A 25,732-nucleotide genomic window follows, 5' to 3' on the forward strand; every position below is an offset into this window, starting at 1 on the left:
CAACTAATTAAGTCGGTTAACAGATACGCAAAAACAAATTCATGACATCACTCTCGACAGATCACTTACTTGGAGACCTCACATTAATAATATTGTTAAAAAAATTAGTAAAATGATTGGACTCATTTCATATCTGCGTCACTACCTACCCAAATCACTTATAATATTACTACATAATTCACTCATTCTTCTTCCACACATAAGCTATTGTATTGAAATATGGGGCAACACTTTTAGTACCGTTATAGATCCAATTTTAAAATTACAGAAAAAATTTATTCGCTTAGCCACTTTTTCAAATCCCCGTGCAAGTAGCTCACAACTCTTTAAAAGATTGGGCATTCTTGATGTGCATAAATTATGCAAGTTCCAAACGTGCATGTTTATTTATGACCTGAAGGGCGATCGTTATGCTCGTTCTCTGGGTCATTATGCCTCTTCAATCTCTCACTCTTATTTGACACGTTCAGTTATTTCTGACAAACTTGAAATTCCAAAAGTAAAACTAAGCTCAACTAAAAACAGTTTAACATATTCATTAGTAAAACACTGGAATGATCTTCCAATTTCCATTAAAACATTAACATCAAGAAATCGCTTCAAGCTTACCCTAAAACAATTTCTTTTAAATAATTGAACATCAATTTTATTGTTATTTCTCTATCATTCAATTTACAGTATTGTCATTTCACTATTACCACCATATTTCATATAATTTTTCTCCTTATGTATTATGTACTCTTAAACAATATATTAATATAATTTATGTATTCACTGTTCTTATCTTTTTCTGCTATCAGTGAATATGCAAGGGCTAGAGACTAGATTAGTTCGACTAGAACTACCTCTCTTGTCCTCGCCAGATAGTTATGTATATCTCTATCTTCGTTTTGTACTTTGTAATGTAATTTATCTGGTGAAATAAAATTGTATTGTATTGTATTGTATTGTATCAAATCAGTAGTTTTCAAGAAGTCGTCGAAAATAGCAGTTTTTACAAAAATGACCCAAAATATTTACAAAAATACAATATTGACACAAAATCTGAGAGAGACCCACCCAAGGTAGTAGTATACTAAACATCAAAACACTCAGGCTACCGGTTTTCAAGAAGAAGATGCAAATGCAATTGTTGAAGAAGAACGACAGTTGATTAGTAATCCGTTGCTGTGTCACCTTCGATGAAAGCGGAGCTAAAAATTATTAGTATTCAAGTCGCAAATACAAAACTTGTTATAATTTATGGTTATTTTCTCAATAAAATGATGAAAATATACAATTGTATATTTTTAGTAAGCTTAAGAGCTATAATCCTTACAACATATTATGATGATCATAGTCTCGCCTTGTATAGAATATTTCTGATGTTTTATCTGGTATCAGATTTTTATAATTTGTTACTATAAAACTTGTCAATAGTTTCCTCCCTTATCTTCCGTATCTGTACAAATTATGTCATGATCATATGCATATTTAATTTGTAAGCTTATTTGCTAAAGTAATACACCATTTACGTTCCAAGTTAACACGGTGTTCTCAAATTTTCTGACTTTTACAATTACATGTACGCAATATTATCTACACTTTATTGTGCAATTGTCCTTGGAAAACATTGTTCTTAGTAGAACACCGGCTGCGCGGGAAGTATGTCACACCGGAAATAATATCGCACGTTAACGTTCGACATTTATTCCTGTCCTGATTCTCACATGTGCGTCACACAAACCCAGAAGATTTGTCACATCAGAACGCGTTTACCGAAGGATTATTCAATGTGTGATATTGTTTGATTTTGATTCTTCAACACAAATTATCAAATACATGTATATTAAAAAGGGTAATTATGAATTTGTTTTATCTATGAAGTGTAAAAAAACATTTTTTACTGTAAATGAACCTTTCATTTTATTATTTGTAAAAACTTAAAAGGCCTTTTTTTTTATTTTCTGTAACCTGCACCAGCTCCCTCCTTGTCCACCCTCTGAAATGCAACTGCACTTTATTAATTAAAAACAACAAAACGATTACTTTCTCTAGTTTAATATCTGTGTGTGAACCCATTTTGCGATGGTCAATACTACTTTATGTACGTGTATCGCATGTATATGTATTTACTATTATTGTTTTCATGTTTGTTATTGTTTTATATTGTTTTTTCTTGTAAGTGTTTACTGATTCAAAGGTGAATAGATAACATTATTATTACAAATTGCTTTTGTTTGCTTTCACTCCTCATTTCCCAGTGCTTTTTCCACCTTTTACGGCTGATTATGTACCAAAAACGATATATCCATTGTCTTTGCTCCCCGGGGCTTTGCTCCTAAGCAATTTTTACGGTATCCTCGGGGGCGGACATCCGGGCATTTTCACCGCCTGGCAACCCTCGCGGTGAAAACAAAGGCCCAAAACTCGCAGAAAACGGTACTTTGGGATGATTGTTGAGACTCCCCTGAACAGTGTAATAAGATTTGCACTACGTGTGTAACATGTATAAATTTGGTTGTTCAGGATTACTTCAAAGTTGAGTTTGTGTTGTTTCCGGCTCGACCGGCGTTCCACAGCAGCGCGCGCAGAGCCCATAGAAATGCAGTGGTGCGGGTCGTAGCAACGTGGAACGTCTTGTGACGTAAGCAAATAACACCGAATAAACGGCAAGGTAAAGACTATGTCTAATTATAGTAAATACGTACTGCGTGCGTGACTCGAACCGGCGCTCGCGTACGGCACCTAATCGCCTAGCTTCACGCCACTACACGTCTTCCCCTCGGCCACCGGGCATCCCCAAAAAAGGATGCTTAATAACCGAGCTTATTACGTGCAGAGAACGTGAAACCCGTCCACGCGATACGCGCCACACAGCATGGCCAGAATGCGGCAAAGGCCTTCAGATCTGGCTGTAGTAGGATGGTGAAAGTAATGGTACAGCATTTTAACAGTGAATAAGTACTGAGAAATAATTATTAAACTCATAGTTGCTGTCGACATAGGAAGTAAAGTAAGCAAATAACACCGAATAAACGGCAAGGTAAAGACTATGTCTAATTATAGTAAATACGTACTGCGTGCGTGACTCGAACCGGCGCTCGCGTACGGCACCTAATCGCCTAGCTTCACGCCACTACACGTCTTCCCCTCGGCCACCGGGCATCCCCAAAAAAGGATGCTTAATAACCGAGCTTATTACGTGCAGAGAACGTGAAACCCGTCCACGCGATACGCGCCACACAGCATGGCCAGAATGCGGCAAAGGCCTTCAGATCTGGCTGTAGTAGGATGGTGAAAGTAATGGTACAGCATTTTAACAGTGAATAAGTACTGAGAAATAATTATTAAACTCATAGTTGCTGTCGACATAGGAAGTAAAGTAAGCAAATAACACCGAATAAACGGCAAGGTAAAGACTATGTCTAATTATAGTAAATACGTACTGCGTGCGTGACTCGAACCGGCGCTCGCGTACGGCACCTAATCGCCTAGCTTCACGCCACTACACGTCTTCCCCTCGGCCACCGGGCATCCCCAAAAAAGGATGCTTAATAACCGAGCTTATTACGTGCAGAGAACGTGAAACCCGTCCACGCGATACGCGCCACACAGCATGGCCAGAATGCGGCAAAGGCCTTCAGATCTGGCTGTAGTAGGATGGTGAAAGTAATGGTACAGCATTTTAACAGTGAATAAGTACTGAGAAATAATTATTAAACTCATAGGAAGTAAAGTAAGCAAATAACACCGAATAAACGGCAAGGTAAAGACTATGTCTAATTATAGTAAATACGTACTGCGTCTTGTGACGTAGCTCCGCCCCCGAGGTATGTAAATTATGTTATAGAGCGCCATCTATAGTTGACTTTAGTAAGATATTTTCAATATGGCGAAAGGATAACAACAACGACTGGTTGCGCGAGTACAATTGATTTTTGTTGATCGAACAGATGTGTAATATTGAATGCATTAGTAGATAAAGGTACGTAGAAAAATTGGATATGATATATAGCAATTCAATAATGTACTGGATTAGTTGATCGCCGACATTTTGCAGCCCGTGATATCGGCAGGTTTGGGCGTAAATATATAAATGCAAGTTCCGCTATTGTTAGAGGTGTATACGGGAATATGTCCTAGTTGTATATGTGTTTGCGCACGGTTACTAGAACTAGAACTAGTAACCGTGGTTTGCGTTTATCAGGAACGTACTTCGGACATTGTACAACACTATGCGATCATTAAAATTCCCACCGTGAACTGTATCCCAAAATGCCGGAATGTATCTTCATAGTGGTCTGAGGCATAAGCAAGCTTTTCATCGGAAATATGTAACACATTCCGCGTTCATTTTGAGGGTGGACCAATGTTCAAGAGTGAACAAAATTCGCCATGAATTTGTTTGTAATATACAGGAAAAATAGTGTATAATACTTGTGATTGGGATATTCTCCCAATGAGTCATCTAATTCTCCTTAGTACATAAATTGAATGGAGAATTTGTCTAAAATAAATACATGTAGCTCTCAATATTATGAGTATCTGTACAACCTCCCAAGCCTTATCTTTCATCATGTATGTAGTCAACTTATACTTTCAGCAGCGTAACAAAGCACCAATTTCAATTCCAGTAAACCATCTTTATCTTTCACTATTTATTTAATTAATATTTAATAAACAAATTTACGTGTGCAAGTGTATATACCAAAATTGCAACAATTCTTTTTCTCCATTAAATATATTAGAAACATAATACATAAGTTTAATAAATATATTAAATTCTGAAGACCAGATTTGTTCAAAATGTGTTACAATGTTTGTACAATGCCCAAATTGTCTTCCTAATAGACAAAAATTGTGTTAAATATGACTAGTATGAATGAAAAAAATCATACAATAAATCAATGGTAAAAAAAAAACAAGCAAAAAATAGACTATTAAATCTAAGAAATAAATCAAGAAGAAGCTATCTCAAGAAATGCAAAACTTAGTGAAGCTGACTCTGTGTTGCACATTTTTGATTTGTTCTAAATATGGTTCAAAATAAAAAAAAATTGTTTAAACTTGTTAGAAGTACATAGCTTATTTATTTCTGGTTTAAATATCGTTGGCAACCAGACTTTATTATAGTAACTTTGTTTGAATTTGGTTTTGAATTCTATAGTGTTAGATTCATCGCTAATTTTAGTTAATGTGAATAATCTTTTAACAAATGCTGTCCAAGAATTACCATTCATTTTATTGTCAGTATTTGAAGCATAGTCCAGAAGATGATTATTTTTAATGGATTTTAGCCTTTCATAATAACGGATGATTTTCAAATGTTCAGCTAGCAATATGATAAAATTTGCAAATGTTTTCAACCTAGTATGAACTTAAAAATTAAACAAGCAGCCTATCGGCTGAGATAGCTCCGCTGTTAGAAATGCACATTTCAATTAAAGAACTGAAGACATCATCAGAAAATGAACAATATGTATAGTATCAAAGCAATCGGACTTACAGTTTTTAACAAGAAGTCGAAAATATCACTTTCTACCAAAAATGACCAAAATATTCACCAAAATTAGAGAATTGAAGATATCATCACGAAATGAACAAATCTGAGAAAGGTCTACATGTAGTATCTATATATGTAATATCAAAGCAATTGAACTTTTGGTTTTTAACAAGAAGTCGAAAATATCACTTTTTACCAAATATGACAAAAATATTCACCAAAATTATAGAATCCAAGATATCATCACGAAATGAACAAATCTGAGAAAGGTCTACATGTAGTATCTAAATATGTAATATCAAAGCAATTGAACTATTGGTTTTTAACAAGAAGTCAAAAATATCACTTTTTACCAAAAATTACAAAAATATTCACGAAAATTAGAGAATTGAAGACATCATCATGAAATGAACAAATCTGAGAGAGGTCCACATGTAGTACCTATATATGTAATATCAAAGCAATCGGACTTGTGGTTTTTAACAAGAAGTCGAAAATATCACTTTTTACCAAAAATTACAAAAATATTCACCAAAATTAGAGAATTGAAGATATCATCACAAAATGAACAAATCTGAGAGAGGTCCACATGTAGTACCTATATATGTAGTATCAAAGCAATTGGACTTGCGGTTTTTAACAAGAAGTCGAAAATATCACTTTTTACCAAAAATGATAAAAATATTCACCAAAATTAGAGAATTAAAGATATCATTACAAAATGAACAAATCTGAGAGAGGTCCACATGTAGTACCTATATATGTAATATCAAAGCAATTGCACTTGCGGTTTTTAACAAGAAGTCGAAAATATCACTTTTTACCAAAAATGACAAAAACATTCACCAAAATTAGAGAATTAGAGATATCATTACAAAATGAACAAATCTGAGAGAGGTCCACATGTAGTACCTATATATGTAATATCAAAGCAATTGCACTTGCGGTTTTTAACAAGAAGTCGAAAATATCACTTTTTACCAAAAATGACAAAAATATTCACCAAAATTAGAGAATTGAAGATATCAACATGAAATGAACAAACCTAAGAGAGGTCTACCCAAGGTACATATACACCAAGTATCAAAGCATTCAGGCTTGTAGTTTTCAAGAAGAAGTCGAAAAAGTAAAACATTGACACGGACGACGGACGACGAACGACGGACGACAGACGACGACGGACAATCACTCATATGATAAGCTCCGCTCGACAAAGTCGAGAGCGGAGCTAAAAAACTCTGGTCATACAGTGAAAATCAGAAAGCTGTAGCATAGTTTTGAAACATATTTATAACAATTTTTTAATAACAATCATCAGCTTTCATTCCAATTCAGATATTTTAATAATGATTGGTGTGATATGGGTACAAGTCTTTAAGTGATTTAGCAATTGCAAACGTACACTTATTCACTTACAGATTGGTCAATCTGTATTATTTGCTTTTAATTTATTTATTTTTGTATTTAATTGTAACCTGCGCACGCGCGGGAATTAAGTCCTAAGCGACGATAACAACACACGCTTAAAACGCAAAGGGTAGACGATTGACACGCTATGGCCATCTGACGCATGCGCAGGTGACAACTCCCCCGCTTTGAAATCAATATTTGTAGCAAATGTACAGATTTGGCTGAAGCAGATGTTTCATTTTATATTGTCTGACTTTTTATCAACAAACAAATTTATATGCAATTTGTCTTTCTTAATAAAATGAAGATGTTTTTTTTTTTTTTGACAACCAACTTTAAATGGTGGTACGTTGTCTGTGAATGTTTTACTTGCTTTGTTATAGTTATGGAAAGTTACAAGTCTTCTTCATCCAGTGAGGAAGTTTCTGGGAAGCCTTTAGTTGGTGATGATGATGTTAAAAGACCTAAACGACCCCCACTACCTAAGGAATATGAAGGCGATCCAGATTTGGAGAAGGGATCTGTTAATTTATTAGGTTTGTATGAAACCAATCATGTTTTCAATATTTCTATTGTTTTTTGTGATACACTTGACCTGTTTTATGATCCTTCTCAAAACATGAAAATACTTCATACACTTGTACATGTAGTTGTGGCAAAATGCTCAATAAATGGTGAGAACAAAATCTAGTTATAGTTTGGCGGTATAGTGAGTAGTATAGGCTTTAACTGTACATAATCTATAGTTATACCACATAAACTTATATACATGATGTTCATTCGTGAATTGCCTGTGGTGGCGCTGTCTCTGAGTTTCAGTGCTCTTTCTTAAAGAAGACCATATTTCCCTTATATTAGAAGTCTGTAGCCCACACAAACTAAAATTGCATTTATTGTATACTGTCATTTTATTTGATACTAATAAAGCAAATACAGTAGGTTTCTGTTGTTTTTGCAGTACTTGATGTAATAAATTGTATCAACTGTAAATACATTTTATTGGTACTATCCAATTACTTTCAAACTTGGATATTATATTAACCAGTTTGGCATTAGGCCATGTTTCATTTTAGTATGCATTTTCTGTATATTTTTCAAATTATTGGTTAAATTTCACTTAAAATTATCTTCTTGTGGTTTAAATAACTTATCTTCAAATTTGGGAGTTTTATAACTATGAAATGTTAACCAAGTTCAATTTTGGTGTAACTAGCATGTGCAATTTTCAAGATATAATTTGGCTGAAATAAGATGTTGATAGAAATAAGTTGACAGAATGAAGATGTCTGTGTTGCTGAGAATGAGAACCAGATGTTAGTACTATGCTCTTGAAGAAATGTCAATTAGATAAGTGTAGTAAATCTGGCTAGTATTTTATTTTGCTTAAATACTAGTATATAGATATAGTATTACTATACTATTTTTTGGGAACTTTTATATGATTCATGTTAATACATCATTCTATATGGGACATTTAAATTATTTCAGTACATGTAATATTATTTCCTCTGGAACTGTTAGATTTGCTCGCTTTCTTTCTTTTTAGCTTCGCTGTCGACTTTGTCGAGCGAAGCTTATCATATGAGTGATTGTCCGTCGTCCGTGTCAATGTTTTCCTTTTTCAACTTCTTCTTAAAAACTACAAGCCTGAATGCTTTGATACTTGGTGTATATGTATCTCATGATGACATCTTCAATTCTCTAATTTTGTGAACATTTTTTGCCATTTTTGGTAAAAAGCGATATTTTTGACTTCGTGTTAAAAATGGCAAGTCCAATTGCTTTGATATTACATATACATGTATAGGTTCTACATGTGGACCTCTCTCAGATTTGTTCATTGTTTGAACAAATTCTAATTTTGGAGAATATTTTTGTAACTTTTGTTAAAAAGTGATATTTTCGACTTCTTGTTAAAACCACAAGTCTGATTGCTTTGATACTATACATATACATGTAGATACCTCAGGTAAACCCCTCTCAGATTTGTTGATTTCATGATGATATCTTCAATTCTCTAATTTTGATGAATATTTTTGTCATTTTTGGTAAAAAGTGATATTTTCGATTTCTTGCTAAAAATAGCAAGTCCGATTGCTTTAATACTATACATATTGTTCATTTTCTAATGATATCTTCAGTTCTTTAATTGAAATGTGTCTTGCTAACAGCGGAGGTATCTCAGCAGACATGCTGCTTGTGTCAAGATTTCAAACATATTTCACTGACTGGCAGCCATTTTTTTTTGCATATTTACAACCCTTATGTAGATATACTTTTACAGATTTTGTTTAAATTTGGTTTAAGAGACAAGACATAATGGAAAACATATGCTTGTTTATTTGTGTCTCATCTTCATTACCTCTGATGGTACATGGCGTCTGGAGAACAATTTTTCAAATTGAGTTCCTGAAAATTGCTTATAATAATTGTGAACATCTCAACAACAGACAAGAATGTTATATTCAATATATTAGGTTGATGATGCACCCATTCCAACCCCTTCCTCCCTAAATATACAAAGGATAGAATATATATAAAATGTAAATACAAGTGTTAATACAAATGGTAAGTGTGTGTGTTGTGCTTATCTTATTTCTTCTGTTTATAAATTTATAAATAAATGTTAATTGTATGATGACATCATCTTTTACCTCATATCTGTTTCTGTGTCTGTGCCATTTGTGAAGAAATATGTTGCAATGGTGCATACCGGGTCAAACACCAATACATCAAGTTTGTGGTAAATAAGACCACATGTGCGCCATATACCTACAATGTATACTTGCTACACGATTGGGTTTACGAAAGCCTGAAGATTTCAATGATTTTTGGTTAGTAGATTAACTATTTTTTGCTACATCTTTGTAAAGTTTTGTGATCCATGCTCATATTGGTTTTGAATTTGATAGCTCAATTCTTTATCAAACCTATTCAGAGCTATTACATTATTCCTGGATTTTAGAGCTACAGTATGAGATATAGTCAGTTACCATATCTATAGCTACAGTATGAGATATAGTCAGTTACCATATCTATAGCTACAGTATGAGATATAGTCAGTTACCATATCTATAGCTACAGTATGAGATATAGTCAGTTACCATATCTATAGCTACAGTATGAGATATAGTCAGTTACCATATCTATAGCTACAGTATGAGATATAGTCAGTTACCATATCTATAGCTACAGTATGAGATATAGTCAGTTACCATATCTATAGCTACAGTATGAGATATAGTCAGTTACCATATCCATAGCTACAGTATGAGATATAGTCAGTTACCATATCCATAGCTACAGTATGAGATATAGTCAGTTACCATATCTATAGCTACAGTATGAGATATAGTCAGTTACCATATCTATAGCTACAGTATGAGATATAGTCAGTTACCATATCTATAGCTACAGTATGAGATATAGTCAGTTACCATATCCATAGCTGCAGTATGAGATATAGTCAGTTACCATATCTATAGCTACAGTATGAGATATAGTCAGTTACCATATCCATAGCTACAGTATGAGATATAGTCAGTTACCATATCTATAGCTACAGTATGAGATATAGTCAGTTACCATATCTATAGCTACAGTATGAGATATAGTCAGTTACCATATCTATAGCTGCAGTATGAGATATAGTCAGTTACCATATCTATAGCTACAGTATGAGATATAGTCAGTTACCATATCCATAGCTACAGTATGAGATATAGTCAGTTACCATATCTATAGCTGCAGTATGAGATATAGTCAGTTACCATATCTATAGCTACAGTATGAGATATAGTCAGTTACCATATCTATAGCTGCAGTATGAGATATAGTCAGTTACCATATCTATAGCTACAGTATGAGATATAGTCAGTTACCATATCCATAGCTACAGTATGAGATATAGTCAGTTACCATATCTATAGCTACAGTATGAGATATAGTCAGTTACCATATCCATAGCTACAGTATGAGATATAGTCAGTTACCATATCCATAGCTACAGTATGAGATATAGTCAGTTACCATATCTATAGCTACAGTATGAGATATAGTCAGTTACCATATCTATAGCTACAGTATGAGATATAGTCAGTTACCATATCTATAGCTACAGTATGAGATATAGTCAGTTACCATATCCATAGCTACAGTATGAGATATAGTCAGTTACCATATCTATAGCTACAGTATGAGATATAGTCAGTTACCATATCTATAGCTACAGTATGAGATATAGTCAGTTACCATATCTATAGCTACAGTATGAGATATAGTCAGTTACCATATCTATAGCTACAGTATGAGATATAGTCAGTTACCATATCTATAGCTACAGTATGAGATATAGTCAGTTACCATATCTATAGCTACAGTATGAGATATAGTCAGTTACCATATCTATAGCTACAGTATGAGATATAGTCAGTTACCATATCTATAGCTACAGTATGAGATATAGTCAGTTACCATATCTATAGCTACAGTATGAGATATAGTCAGTTACCATATCTATAGCTACAGTATGAGATATAGTCAGTTACCATATCTATAGCTACAGTATGAGATATAGTCAGTTACCATATCTATAGCTACAGTATGAGATATAGTCAGTTACCATATCTATAGCTACAGTATGAGATATAGTCAGTTACCATATCTATAGCTACAGTATGAGATATAGTCAGTTACCATATCCATAGCTACAGTATGAGATATAGTCAGTTACCATATCCATAGCTACAGTATGAGATATAGTCAGTTACCATATCTATAGCTACAGTATGAGATATAGTCAGTTACCATATCTATAGCTACAGTATGAGATATAGTCAGTTACCATATCTATAGCTACAGTATGAGATATAGTCAGTTACCATATCTATAGCTACAGTATGAGATATAGTCAGTTACCATATCTATAGCTACAGTATGAGATATAGTCAGTTACCATATCTATAGCTACAGTATGAGATATAGTCAGTTACCATATCTATAGCTGCAGTATGAGATATAGTCAGTTACCATATCCATAGCTACAGTATGAGATATAGTCAGTTACCATATCCATAGCTACAGTATGAGATATAGTCAGTTACCATATCCATAGCTACAGTATGAGATATAGTCAGTTACCATATCTATAGCTACAGTATGAGATATAGTCAGTTACCATATCCATAGCTACAGTATGAGATATAGTCAGTTACCATATCTATAGCTACAGTATGAGATATAGTCAGTTACCATATCTATAGCTACAGTATGAGATATAGTCAGTTACCATATCCATAGCTACAGTATGAGATATAGTCAGTTACCATATCTATAGCTACAGTATGAGATATAGTCAGTTACCATATCCATAGCTACAGTATGAGATATAGTCAGTTACCATATCTATAGCTACAGTATGAGATATAGTCAGTTACCATATCTATAGCTACAGTATGAGATATAGTCAGTTACCATATCTATAGCTACAGTATGAGATATAGTCAGTTACCATATCTATAGCTACAGTATGAGATATAGTCAGTTACCATATCCATAGCTACAGTATGAGATATAGTCAGTTACCATATCTATAGCTACAGTATGAGATATAGTCAGTTACCATATCTATAGCTACAGTATGAGATATAGTCAGTTACCATATCTATAGCTACAGTATGAGATATAGTCAGTTACCATATCCATAGCTACAGTATGAGATATAGTCAGTTACCATATCCATAGCTACAGTATGAGATATAGTCAGTTACCATATCTATAGCTGCAGTTCTGTAGCTCTGGATTTTGCTGGTGTCTGGTTTCGCAATTACCAGTAGACGACTGAATCAGACTAAATCCAGAGCTACAGAACTGCAGCTAGTGTAACCAATGTTTGATTATTTGGTTCGTAAATAATTACATGTACAAAATAGCTAAAATAAGGCATTTAGTAATTTTCTGTGTAGTATTTTTCGTAATGAGTTAGTATTTGTAAAAGTAGCGACTGTGTGGTCTTATTACGATCATGGTACTCAGAATCACAGGCACTTGAATCAATGAATTCAAATTGTGTAATATATTCTTCCGTTTAAAGTCAAATTCATCGATTCAAATGCCTGTGCTCCATATCCATTAATCAGAAGTTGTTCGTTTATTTTGACCGGAACTTTTTTTTTGATAAATGCCTAAATTATTTATTGATTTTGTTTTGTTTTCTTTTGGAGCTGGAAGATTTTTCTTTTGTCCTTGTATGAGAATATTTCTCTCAGCATTTTTTTTCATGACACTGGGCTGCATTTGGTTACACAACAATCTGTATTCGATATCAGAAATTTGCAATAAAACATCCAATGCTATCACATATAACGTTACAGTTTGAATATCTCTGTACTATACTAAAACAAAACATCCAATGCTATCACATATAACGTTACAGTTTGAATATCTCTGTACTATACTAAAACAAAACATCCAATGCTATCACATATAACGTTACAGTTTGAATATCTCTGTACTATACTAAAACAAAACATCCAATGCTATCACATATAACGTTACAGTTTGAATATCTCTGTACTATACTAAAACAAAACATCCAATGCTATCACATATAACGTTACAGTTTGAATATCTCTGTACTATACTAAAACAAAACATCCAATGCTATCACATATAACGTTACAGTTTGAATATCTCTGTACTATACTAAAACAAAACATCCAATGCTATCACATATAACGTTACAGTTTGAATATCTCTGTACTATACTAAAACAAAACATCCAATGCTATCACATATAACGTTACAGTTTGAATATCTCTGTACTATACTAAAACAAAACATCCAATGCTATCACATATAACGTTACAGTTTGAATATCTCTGTACTATACTAAAACAAAACATCCAATGCTATCACATATAACGTTACAGTTTGAATATCTCTGTACTATACTAAAACAAAACATCCAATGCTATCACATATAACGTTACAGTTTGAATATCTCTGTACTATACTAAAACAAAACATCCAATGCTATCACATATAACGTTATAGTTTGAATATCTCTGTACTATACTAAAACAAAACATCCAATGCTATCACATATAACGTTATAGTTTGAATATCTCTGTACTATACTAAAACAAAACATCCAATGCTATCACATATAACGTTACAGTTTGAATATCTCTGTACTATACTAAAACAAAACATCCAATGCTATCACATATAACGTTACAGTTTGAATATCTCTGTACTATACTAAAACAAAACATCCAATGCTATCACATATAACGTTACAGTTTGAATATCTCTGTACTATACTAAAACAAAACATCCAATGCTATCACATATAACGTTATAGTTTGAATATCTCTGTACTATACTAAAACTAACCAATTCTAAGTGAAGTGGTAATCATTTAAATACCAGCAGTTAGTGACATTTACATCCCATACATTATATTACAGTATTTGTATTGTACGACAATTCACCAGAAGTGGTATACATAACCTTAGCAACAACTACATCTGATACTTATCACCAAGTCTGCAGAATTGCATATTATTTAGATGACTCAATAATAACTAATTATTGATTGAATAAAGAAATTATTTTCATCTTTGTGATTATTTTTCTGTGCGACATATTGTGAGACTGAACTTGAAAGCCTTGTAAACATGGATACACTTGTAAATTAAAACAAAGTTTCACAATGAGTCATTATTGTTAGCAACTGCATATCATTTTAATTGCCCAGTTATTACACTATAACATTGCAATTGTTATTGCTCGATATTAATTCTGAAAGAAGAACCATTCCCACAAACTGAAACATTCAGCATCTGCCGTGCTCGGCCGTGTTAGCGCCCAGGGGCCTCAACTCAGAAAATCAAGATTTTTAGGGGTGGGCGCTTACCCGAGCACCCCTCTCGAAAAAAAGTGCAAATAAAAATAATCTTTGAGGGAAAATCAAATTACGAAATTAGTTACCTCGTCATTGATTTTTACAATGAAGAAACAGAAATGATCACAAAAAATATGCACATTTTATTACAATATTAATTATGTACCACCCAAATTTACGAGATTAAAAATATTAGTCTGTTGGAACACAGTCAAAATTCTCATCATTATCTCCACTGACGAAGGTGTTGGACCGTACGCAAACTCACGATGAAAATCAATTTCCGCCATGATGCATTTGCAGATTTGACTTGCAGCAGCGTCCTTTGACCTAATGGGTCAAGTTGGTTATTAACCAATCAGAATGCTGTGTTGTATCGAGGCAATTCTTCGGAAATTTCCGAAGACTTTCCGGTAACGCAATGCGGAAGTGAAATATCAATGTCGAAGTACGATCTGTTGGAATTGATGAATATTTTTGCAATTTTTGCTAACTGATATTTTCGACTTATTGTTAAAAACTTTGATGATTATTTTTGTCACTTTGGTGAAAAGTGATATTTTTGAATTCTTGTTGAAAACAGGTCAGGTTGCTTTGATACTATACATATTGTTCATTTTCCTATGATATCTTCTGTTCTTTGATTGAAATGTGCATTGCTAACAGCAGAGCTATCTCAGCCGATAGGCTGCTTGTTTAATTCTTTTTTATTACAAGTGTAGAAAAAGACTCCCTGGGCGTATGCCCGGACATGACCTTAATCTCTTTATTGTATCAAAATTGGGGGGTGGGCGTTTGCCCAGGCATGGGCGCTTACCCGGATAAATACGGTATATATATGGGTACTACATGTGGACCACTCTCAGATTTGTTCATTTTGTGTTGATATTTTCAATTCTCTAATTGTCAATTCTCCAACTCAAGCATGAGTGAGTTTGAAATTTTTGTTTAGTGTTGTAATCTATGAATTTCTGTTTGTCTGTAATTGCATCAGTCTTACTTCTGATGTAATTACTTAATGATTAATCTGAGTAATAACTGATGGAAAAAGTAAATTAATGAATTAACAAACTGAAAGAAATGAACAAACATGTGAATGACACATTATCAGACTCTTTTCATTTCCTGGTAATTTGACACTGACTTTATGTATATTAGGAGATTCTGATCTGGACGATGAAGGGCCTGACATTCTTCCCTTGCCACGACAGTATATTGGTAGACTTAGAGGTAAGACTGAGTAACCTTGTTGTATCCAACTATAGTTACTTACCATATCCAACATTACTGTACCCAACATTATTCACATACTGTGTCCAACATTATTTACATACTGTATCCATAGTTACTCACCTACTGTATCAACATTACTCACATACTGTATCCAGCATTACTCACATACTGTATCCAAAATTATTCACATACTGTATTCTTTGTTACTCACCTACTGTATCCAACATTACTCACATACTGTATCCATCATTACTCACATACTGTATCCAACATTACTCACATAATGTATCCAACATTACACACACACTCACTGTATCCAGCATTACTCACTTTCTGTATCCATCATTACTCACATACTGTATCCAAAATTATTCACATACTGTATTCATTGTTACTCACCTACTATATCCAACATTAGTCACATACTATATCCATCATTACTCGCATACTGTATCCATTATTACTCACATACTGTATTCATTATTACTCACATACTGTATACAACATTACTCACATACTGTATTCATTATTACTCACATACTGTATACAACATTACTCACATACTGTATCCATCATTACTCACATAATGTATCCAACATTACTCACATAATGTATCCAACATTACACGCATACTGTATCCAACATTAGCCACATACTGTATCCAGTATTACTCACATACTGTATCCATTATTACTCACATACTGTATCCATCATTACTCACATACTGCATCCATCATTACTCACTTTTGATATCCATCATTACTGACATCACATACCATATCCAACGTTACTCACATAATGTATCCATCAATACTATACTACACGCATACTGTATCCAACATTATCAACATACTGTTTCCAACATTATCAACATACTGTATCCAACATTAGTCACATACTGTATCCAACATTAGTCACATACTGTATCCAACATTATCAACATACTGTATCCAACATTACTCACATACTGTATTCAACATAATATATACTGTATCCAACATTAGTCACATACTGTATCCAACATTAGTTACATACTGTATCCAACATTAGTTACATACTGTATCCAAAATTATTCACATACTGTATTCATTGTTACTCACCTACTATATCCAACATTAGTCACAAACTATATACATCATTACTCACAAACTGTATTCATCATTACTCATATACTGTATCCATCATTACTCACATACTGTATCCATTATTACTTACATACTGTATCCAACATTACTCACATACTGTATCCAACATTACTCACATAATGTATTCATCATTACTCACATACTGTATCCAACATTACTCGCATACTGTATCCAACATTACTCACATACTGTATAAAACATTAGTCACATCTGTATCCAGCATTACTCACATACTGTATCCATCATTACTCACATACTGTATCCATTATTACTCACATACTGTATCCATTATTACTCACATACTGTATCCAACATTACTCACATAATGTATCCATCATTACTCACATACTGTATCCAACATTACACGCATAGTGTATCCAACATTAGCAACATAGTGTATCCAACATTATCAACATACTGTATCCAACATTAGTTACATACTGTATCCAACATTATCAACATACTGTATCCAACATTATCAACATACTGTATCCAATATTTCTTACATACTGTATCCAACATTAGTCACATACTATATCCATCATTACTCACATACTGTATCCATTATTACTCACATACTGTATTCATTATTACTCACATACTGTATCCAGCATTACTCATATACTGTATCCATCATTACTCACATACTATATCCATCATTACTCACATACTGTATCCATCATTACTCACATACTGTATCCATCATTACTCACATACTGTATCCATCATTACTCGTGTACTTTATCCATCATTACTCTCATACTGTATCCAGCATTACTCACATACTTTATCCATCATTACTCACATACTGCATCCATCATTACTCATATAATGTATCCATCATTACTCACTTTTGATATCCATCATTACTGACATCACATACCATATCCAACGTTACTCACATAATGTATCCATCATTACTCACCTACTGTATCCATCATTACTCACCTACTGTATCAACATTACTCACATACTGTATCCAGCATTACTCACATACTGTATCCAGCATTACTCACATACCGTATCCATCATTACTCACATACTGCATCCATCATTACACACTTTTGATACCCATCATTACTGACATCACATACCATATCCAATGTTACTCACATAATGTATCCATCATTGCTCACATACTGTATCCAACATACACACATACTGAATCCAACATTATCAACATACTGTATCCAACATTAGTCACATACTGTATCCAACATTAGTTACATACTGTGTCCAACATTTCTCATGTACTGTATCGAACATTAGTCACATACTGTATACAACATTACTCACATACTGTATCCAGCATTACTCACATGCTGTATCCAGCATTACTCACATACTGTATCCAACATTACTCACTTACTGTATCCAACATTAGTTACATACTGTATCCAATATTTCTTACATACTGTATCCAGCATTACTCACACACTGTATCCAACATTAGTCACATACTATATCTATCATTTCTCACATACTGTATCCATCATTACTCACCTACTGTATCCATCATTTCTCACATACTGTATCCATCATTACTCACGTACTGTATCCATCATTACTCACCTACTGTATCAACATTACTCACATACAGTATCCAGCATTACTCACATACTGTATCCAGCATTACTCACATACTGTATCCAGCATTACTCACTTTCTGTATCTATCATTACTCACATACTGTATCCAAAATTATTCACATACTGTATTCATTGTTACTAACCTACTATATCCAAAATTAGTCACATACTATATCCATCACTACTCACATACTGTATCCATCATTACTCACATACTGTATCCATCATTACTGACATACTGTATCCATTATTACTCACATACTGTAACCGACATTACTCACATACTGTATCCAACATTACTCACATAATGTATCCATCATTACTCACATACTGTATCCAACTTTACTCACATAATGTATCCATCATTTCTCACATACTGTATCCAGCATTTCTCACATACTGTATCCATCATTACTCACCTACTGTATCCATCATTACTCACCTACTGTATCAACATTACTCACATACTGTATCCAGCATTACTCACATACTTTATCCAGCATTACTCACATACTGTATCCAACATTACTCACATACTGTATCCAACATTACTCACATACTGTATCCATCATTACTCACCTACTGTATCCATCATTACTCACCTACTGTATCAACATTACTCACATACTGTATCCAGCATTACTCACATACTTTATCCAGCATTACTCACACACCGTATCCATCATTACTCACATACTGCATCCATCATTACACACTTTTGATATCCATCATTACTGACATCACATACCATATCCAATGTTACTCACATAATGTATCCATCATTGCTCACATACTGTATCCAACATTACACACATACTGTATCCAACATTATCAACATACTGTATCCAACATTAGTCACATACTGTATCCAACATTAGTTACATACTGTGTCCAACATTTCTCATATACTGTATCGAACATTACTCACATACTGTATACAACATTACTCACATACTGTATCCAGCATTACTCACATACTGTATCCAGCATTACTCACATACTGTATCCAACATTACTCACATACTGTATCCAACATTACTCACATACTGTATACAACATTAGTTACATACTGTATCCAATATTTCTTACATACTGTATACAACATTACTCATATTAGACTATCCAGCATTACTCACATACTGTATCCAACATTACTCACATAATGTATTCATCATTACTCACATACTGTTGCCAACATTACTCGCATACTGTATCCAACATTACTCACATACTGTATAAAACATTAGTCACATCTGTATCCAGCATTACTCACATACTGTATCCATCATTACTCACATACTGTATCCATTATTACTCACATACTGTATCCATTATTACTCACATACTGTATCCAACATTACTCACATAATGTATCCATCATTACTCACATACTGTATCCAACATTACACACATAGTGTATCCAACATTAGCAACATAGTGTATCCAACATTATCAACATACTGTATCCAACATTAGTTACATACTGTATCCAACATTATCAACATACTGTATCCAACATTATCAACATACTGTATCCAATATTTCTTACATACTGTATCCAACATTAGTCACATACTATATGCATCATTACTCACATACTGTATCCATTATTACTCACATACTGTATTCATTATTACTCACATACTGTATCCAGCATTACTCATATACTGTATCCATCATTACTCACATACTGTATCCATCATTACTCACATACTGTATCCATCATTACTCGCGTACTTTATCCATCATTACTCTCATACTGTATCCAGCATTACTCACATACTTTATCCATCATTACTCACATACTGCATCCATCATTACTCATATAATGTATCCATCATTACTCACTTTTGATATCCATCATTACTGACATCACATACCATATCCAACGTTACTCACATAATGTATCCATCATTACTCACATACTGTATCCAACATTACACGCATACTGTATCCAACATTTTCAACATACTGTATCCAACATTATCAACATACTGTATCCAACATTAGTTACATACTGTGTCCAACATTTCTCATATACTGTATCGAACATTAGTCACATACTGTATACAACATTACTCACATACTGTATCCAACATTACTCACATACTGTATCCAACATTAATTACATACTGTATCCAATATTTCTTACATACCGTATCCAACATTACGCATATACTGTATCCAACATTAGTCACATACTGTATCCATCATTTCTCACATACTGTATCTATCATTACTCACCTACTGTATCCATCATTTCTCACATACTGTATCCATCATTACTCACCTACTGTATCCATCATTACTCACCTACTGTATCAACATTACTCACATACTGTATCCAGCATTACTCACATACTGTATCCAGCATTACTCACATACCGTATCCATCATTACTCACATACTGCATCCATCATTACACACTTTTGATATCCATCATTACTGACATCACATACCATATCCAATGTTACTCACATAATGTATCCATCATTGCTCACATACTGTATCCAACATTACACACATACTGTATCCAACATTATCAACATACTGTATCCAACATTAGTCACATACTGTATCCAACATTAGTTACATACTGTGTCCAACATTTCTCATATACTGTATCGAACATTAGTCACATACTGTATACACCATTACTCACATACTGTATCCAGCATTACTCACATACTGTATCCAGCATTACTCACATACTGTATCCAACATTACTCACTTACTGTATCCAACATTAGTTACATACTGTATCCAATATTTCTTACATACTGTATCCAGCATTACTCACACACTGTATCCAACATTAGTCACATACTGTATCTATCATTTCTCACATACTGTATCCATCATTACTCACCTACTGTATCCATCATTTCTCACATACTGTATCCATCATTACTCACGTACTGTATCCATCATTACTCACCTACTGTATCAACATTACTCACATACAGTATCCAGCATTACTCACATACTGTATCCAGCATTACTCACATACTGTATCCAGCATTACTCACTTTCTGTATCTATCATTACTCACATACTGTATCCAAAATTATTCACATACTGTATTCATTGTTACTAACCTACTATATCCAACATTAGTCACATACTATATCCATCACTACTCACATACTGTATCCATCATTACTCACATACTGTATCCATCATTACTCACATACTGTATCCATTATTACTCACATACTGTATCCGACATTGCTCACATACTCTATCCAACATTACTCACATAATGTATCCATCATTACTCACATACTGTATCCAACTTTACTCACATAATGTATCCATCATTTCTCACATACTGTATCCAGCATTTCTCACATACTGTATCCATCATTACTCACCTACTGTATCCATCATTACTCACCTACTGTATCAACATTACTCACATACTTTATCCAGCATTACTCACATACTGTATCCAACATTACTCACATACTGTATCCAACATTACTCACATACTGTATCCATCATTACTCACCTACTGTATCCATCATTACTCACCTACTGTATCAACATTACTCACATACTGTATCCAGCATTACTCACATACTTTATCCAGCATTACTCACACACCGTATCCATCATTACTCACATACTGCATCCATCATTACACACTTTTGATATCCATCATTACTGACATCACATACCATATCCAATGTTACTCACATAATGTATCCATCATTGCTCACATACTGTATCCAACATTACACACATACTGTATCCAACATTATCAACATACTGTATCCAACATTAGTCACATACTGTGTCCAACATTAGTTACATACTGTGTCCAACATTTCTCATATACTGTATCGAACATTACTCACATACTGTATACAACATTACTCACATACTGTATCCAGCATTACTCACATACTGTATCCAGCATTACTCACATACTGTATCCAACATTACTCACATACTGTATCCAACATTACTCACATACTGTATACAACATTAGTTACATACTGTATCCAATATTTCTTACATACTGTATACAACATTACTCATATTAGACTATCCAGCATTACTCACATACTGTATCCAACATTAGTCACATACTATATCCATCATTACTCACCTACTGTATCCATCATTTCTCACATACTGTATCCATCATTACTCACGTACTGTATCCATCATTACCCACCTACTGTATCCATCATTACTCACCTACTGTATCCAACATTACTCACATACTGTATACAACATTAGTTACATACTGTATCCAATATTTCTTACATACTGTATACAACATTACTCATATTAGACTATCCAGCATTACTCACATACTGTATCCAACATTAGTCACATACTATATCCATCATTACTCACCTACTGTATCCATCATTTCTCACATACTGTATCCATCATTTCTCACATACTGTATCCATCATTACTCACGTACTGTATCCATCATTACTCACCTACTGTATCAACATTACTCACATACTGTATCCAGCATTACTCACATACTGTATCCAGCATCACTCACATACTGTATCCAGCATTACTCACTTTCTGTATCCATCATTACTCACATACTGTATCCAAAGTTATTCACATACTGTATTCATTGTTACTAACCTACTATATCCAACATTAGTCACATACTATATCCATCATTATTCACATACTGTATCCATCATTACTCATATACTGTATCCATTATTACTCACATACTGTATCCAACATTACTCACATACTGTATCCAACATTACTCACATAATATATCCATCATTACTCACATACTGTATCCAACATTACTCACATAATGTATCCAACATTACACACACACTGTATCCATCATTACTCACTTTTGATATCCATCATTACTGACATCACATACCATATCCAACGTTACTCACATAATGTATCCATCATTACTCACCTACTGTATCCATCATTACTCACCTACTGTATCAACATTACTCACATACTGTATCCAGCATTACTCACATACTGTATCCAGCATTACTCACATACCGTATCCATCATTACTCACATACTGCATCCATCATTACACACTTTTGATACCCATCATTACTGACATCACATACCATATCCAATGTTACTCACATAATGTATCCATCATTGCTCACATACTGTATCCAACATACACACATACTGAATCCAACATTATCAACATACTGTATCCAACATTACTCACATAATGTATCCAACATTACACACACACTGTATCCATCATTACTCACTTTTGATATCCATCATTACTGACATCACATACCATATCCAACGTTACTCACATAATGTATCCATCATTACTCACCTACTGTATCCATCATTACTCACCTACTGTATCAACATTACTCACATACTGTATCCAGCATTACTCACATACTGTATCCAGCATTACTCACATACCGTATCCATCATTACTCACATACTGCATCCATCATTACACACTTTTGATACCCATCATTACTGACATCACATACCATATCCAATGTTACTCACATAATGTATCCATCATTGCTCACATACTGTATCCAACATACACACATACTGAATCCAACATTATCAACATACTGTATCCAACATTAGTCACATACTGTATCCAACATTAGTTACATACTGTGTCCAACATTTCTCATGTACTGTATCGAACATTAGTCACATACTGTATACAACATTACTCACATACTGTATCCAGCATTACTCACATGCTGTATCCAGCATTACTCACATACTGTATCCAACATTACTCACTTACTGTATCCAACATTAGTTACATACTGTATCCAATATTTCTTACATACTGTATCCAGCATTACTCACACACTGTATCCAACATTAGTCACATACTATATCTATCATTTCTCACATACTGTATCCATCATTACTCACCTACTGTATCCATCATTTCTCACATACTGTATCCATCATTACTCACGTACTGTATCCATCATTACTCACCTACTGTATCAACATTACTCACATACAGTATCCAGCATTACTCACATACTGTATCCAGCATTACTCACATACTGTATCCAGCATTACTCACTTTCTGTATCTATCATTACTCACATACTGTATCCAAAATTATTCACATACTGTATTCATTGTTACTAACCTACTATATCCAAAATTAGTCACATACTATATCCATCACTACTCACATACTGTATCCATCATTACTCACATACTGTATCCATCATTACTGACATACTGTATCCATTATTACTCACATACTGTAACCGACATTACTCACATACTGTATCCAACATTACTCACATAATGTATCCATCATTACTCACATACTGTATCCAACTTTACTCACATAATGTATCCATCATTTCTCACATACTGTATCCAGCATTTCTCACATACTGTATCCATCATTACTCACCTACTGTATCCATCATTACTCACCTACTGTATCAACATTACTCACATACTGTATCCAGCATTACTCACATACTTTATCCAGCATTACTCACATACTGTATCCAACATTACTCACATACTGTATCCAACATTACTCACATACTGTATCCATCATTACTCACCTACTGTATCCATCATTACTCACCTACTGTATCAACATTACTCACATACTGTATCCAGCATTACTCACATACTTTATCCAGCATTACTCACACACCGTATCCATCATTACTCACATACTGCATCCATCATTACACACTTTTGATATCCATCATTACTGACATCACATACCATATCCAATGTTACTCACATAATGTATCCATCATTGCTCACATACTGTATCCAACATTACACACATACTGTATTCAACATTATCAACATACTGTATCCAACATTAGTCACATACTGTATCCAACATTAGTTACATACTGTGTCCAACATTTCTCATATACTGTATCGAACATTACTCACATACTGTATACAACATTACTCACATACTGTATCCAGCATTACTCACATA

General features: G+C 33.8%; 1 protein-coding gene across 4 annotated transcripts in view; it reads left to right on the forward strand.

The window, feature by feature from the left end:
- The first annotated feature begins 3,868 nt into the window (after nt 1-3,868).
- LOC102805388 (uncharacterized) overlaps nt 3,869-25,732 on the forward strand; it is a 156,210-nt gene continuing 134,346 nt past the window's right edge. For 2 of the 4 annotated variants that reach the window (XM_085496191.1, XM_085496194.1), the window contains exons 1-3: nt 3,869-3,967; nt 7,279-7,431; nt 15,960-16,031. In XM_085496191.1, coding sequence (XP_085352317.1) covers nt 7,281-7,431; nt 15,960-16,031 — 223 coding nt within the window. In that variant the 5' untranslated portion in view covers nt 3,869-3,967; nt 7,279-7,280. The remainder of the gene's footprint in view (nt 3,968-7,278; nt 7,432-15,959; nt 16,032-25,732) is intronic. The other 2 variants (XM_085496193.1, XM_085496195.1) reach the window with 1 other exon arrangement.

Source organism: Saccoglossus kowalevskii, chromosome 22, assembly GCF_978046115.1.
Source record: "Saccoglossus kowalevskii chromosome 22, keSacKowa6.1, whole genome shotgun sequence".
Classification (NCBI taxonomy): Eukaryota; Metazoa; Hemichordata; class Enteropneusta; family Harrimaniidae; genus Saccoglossus; species Saccoglossus kowalevskii.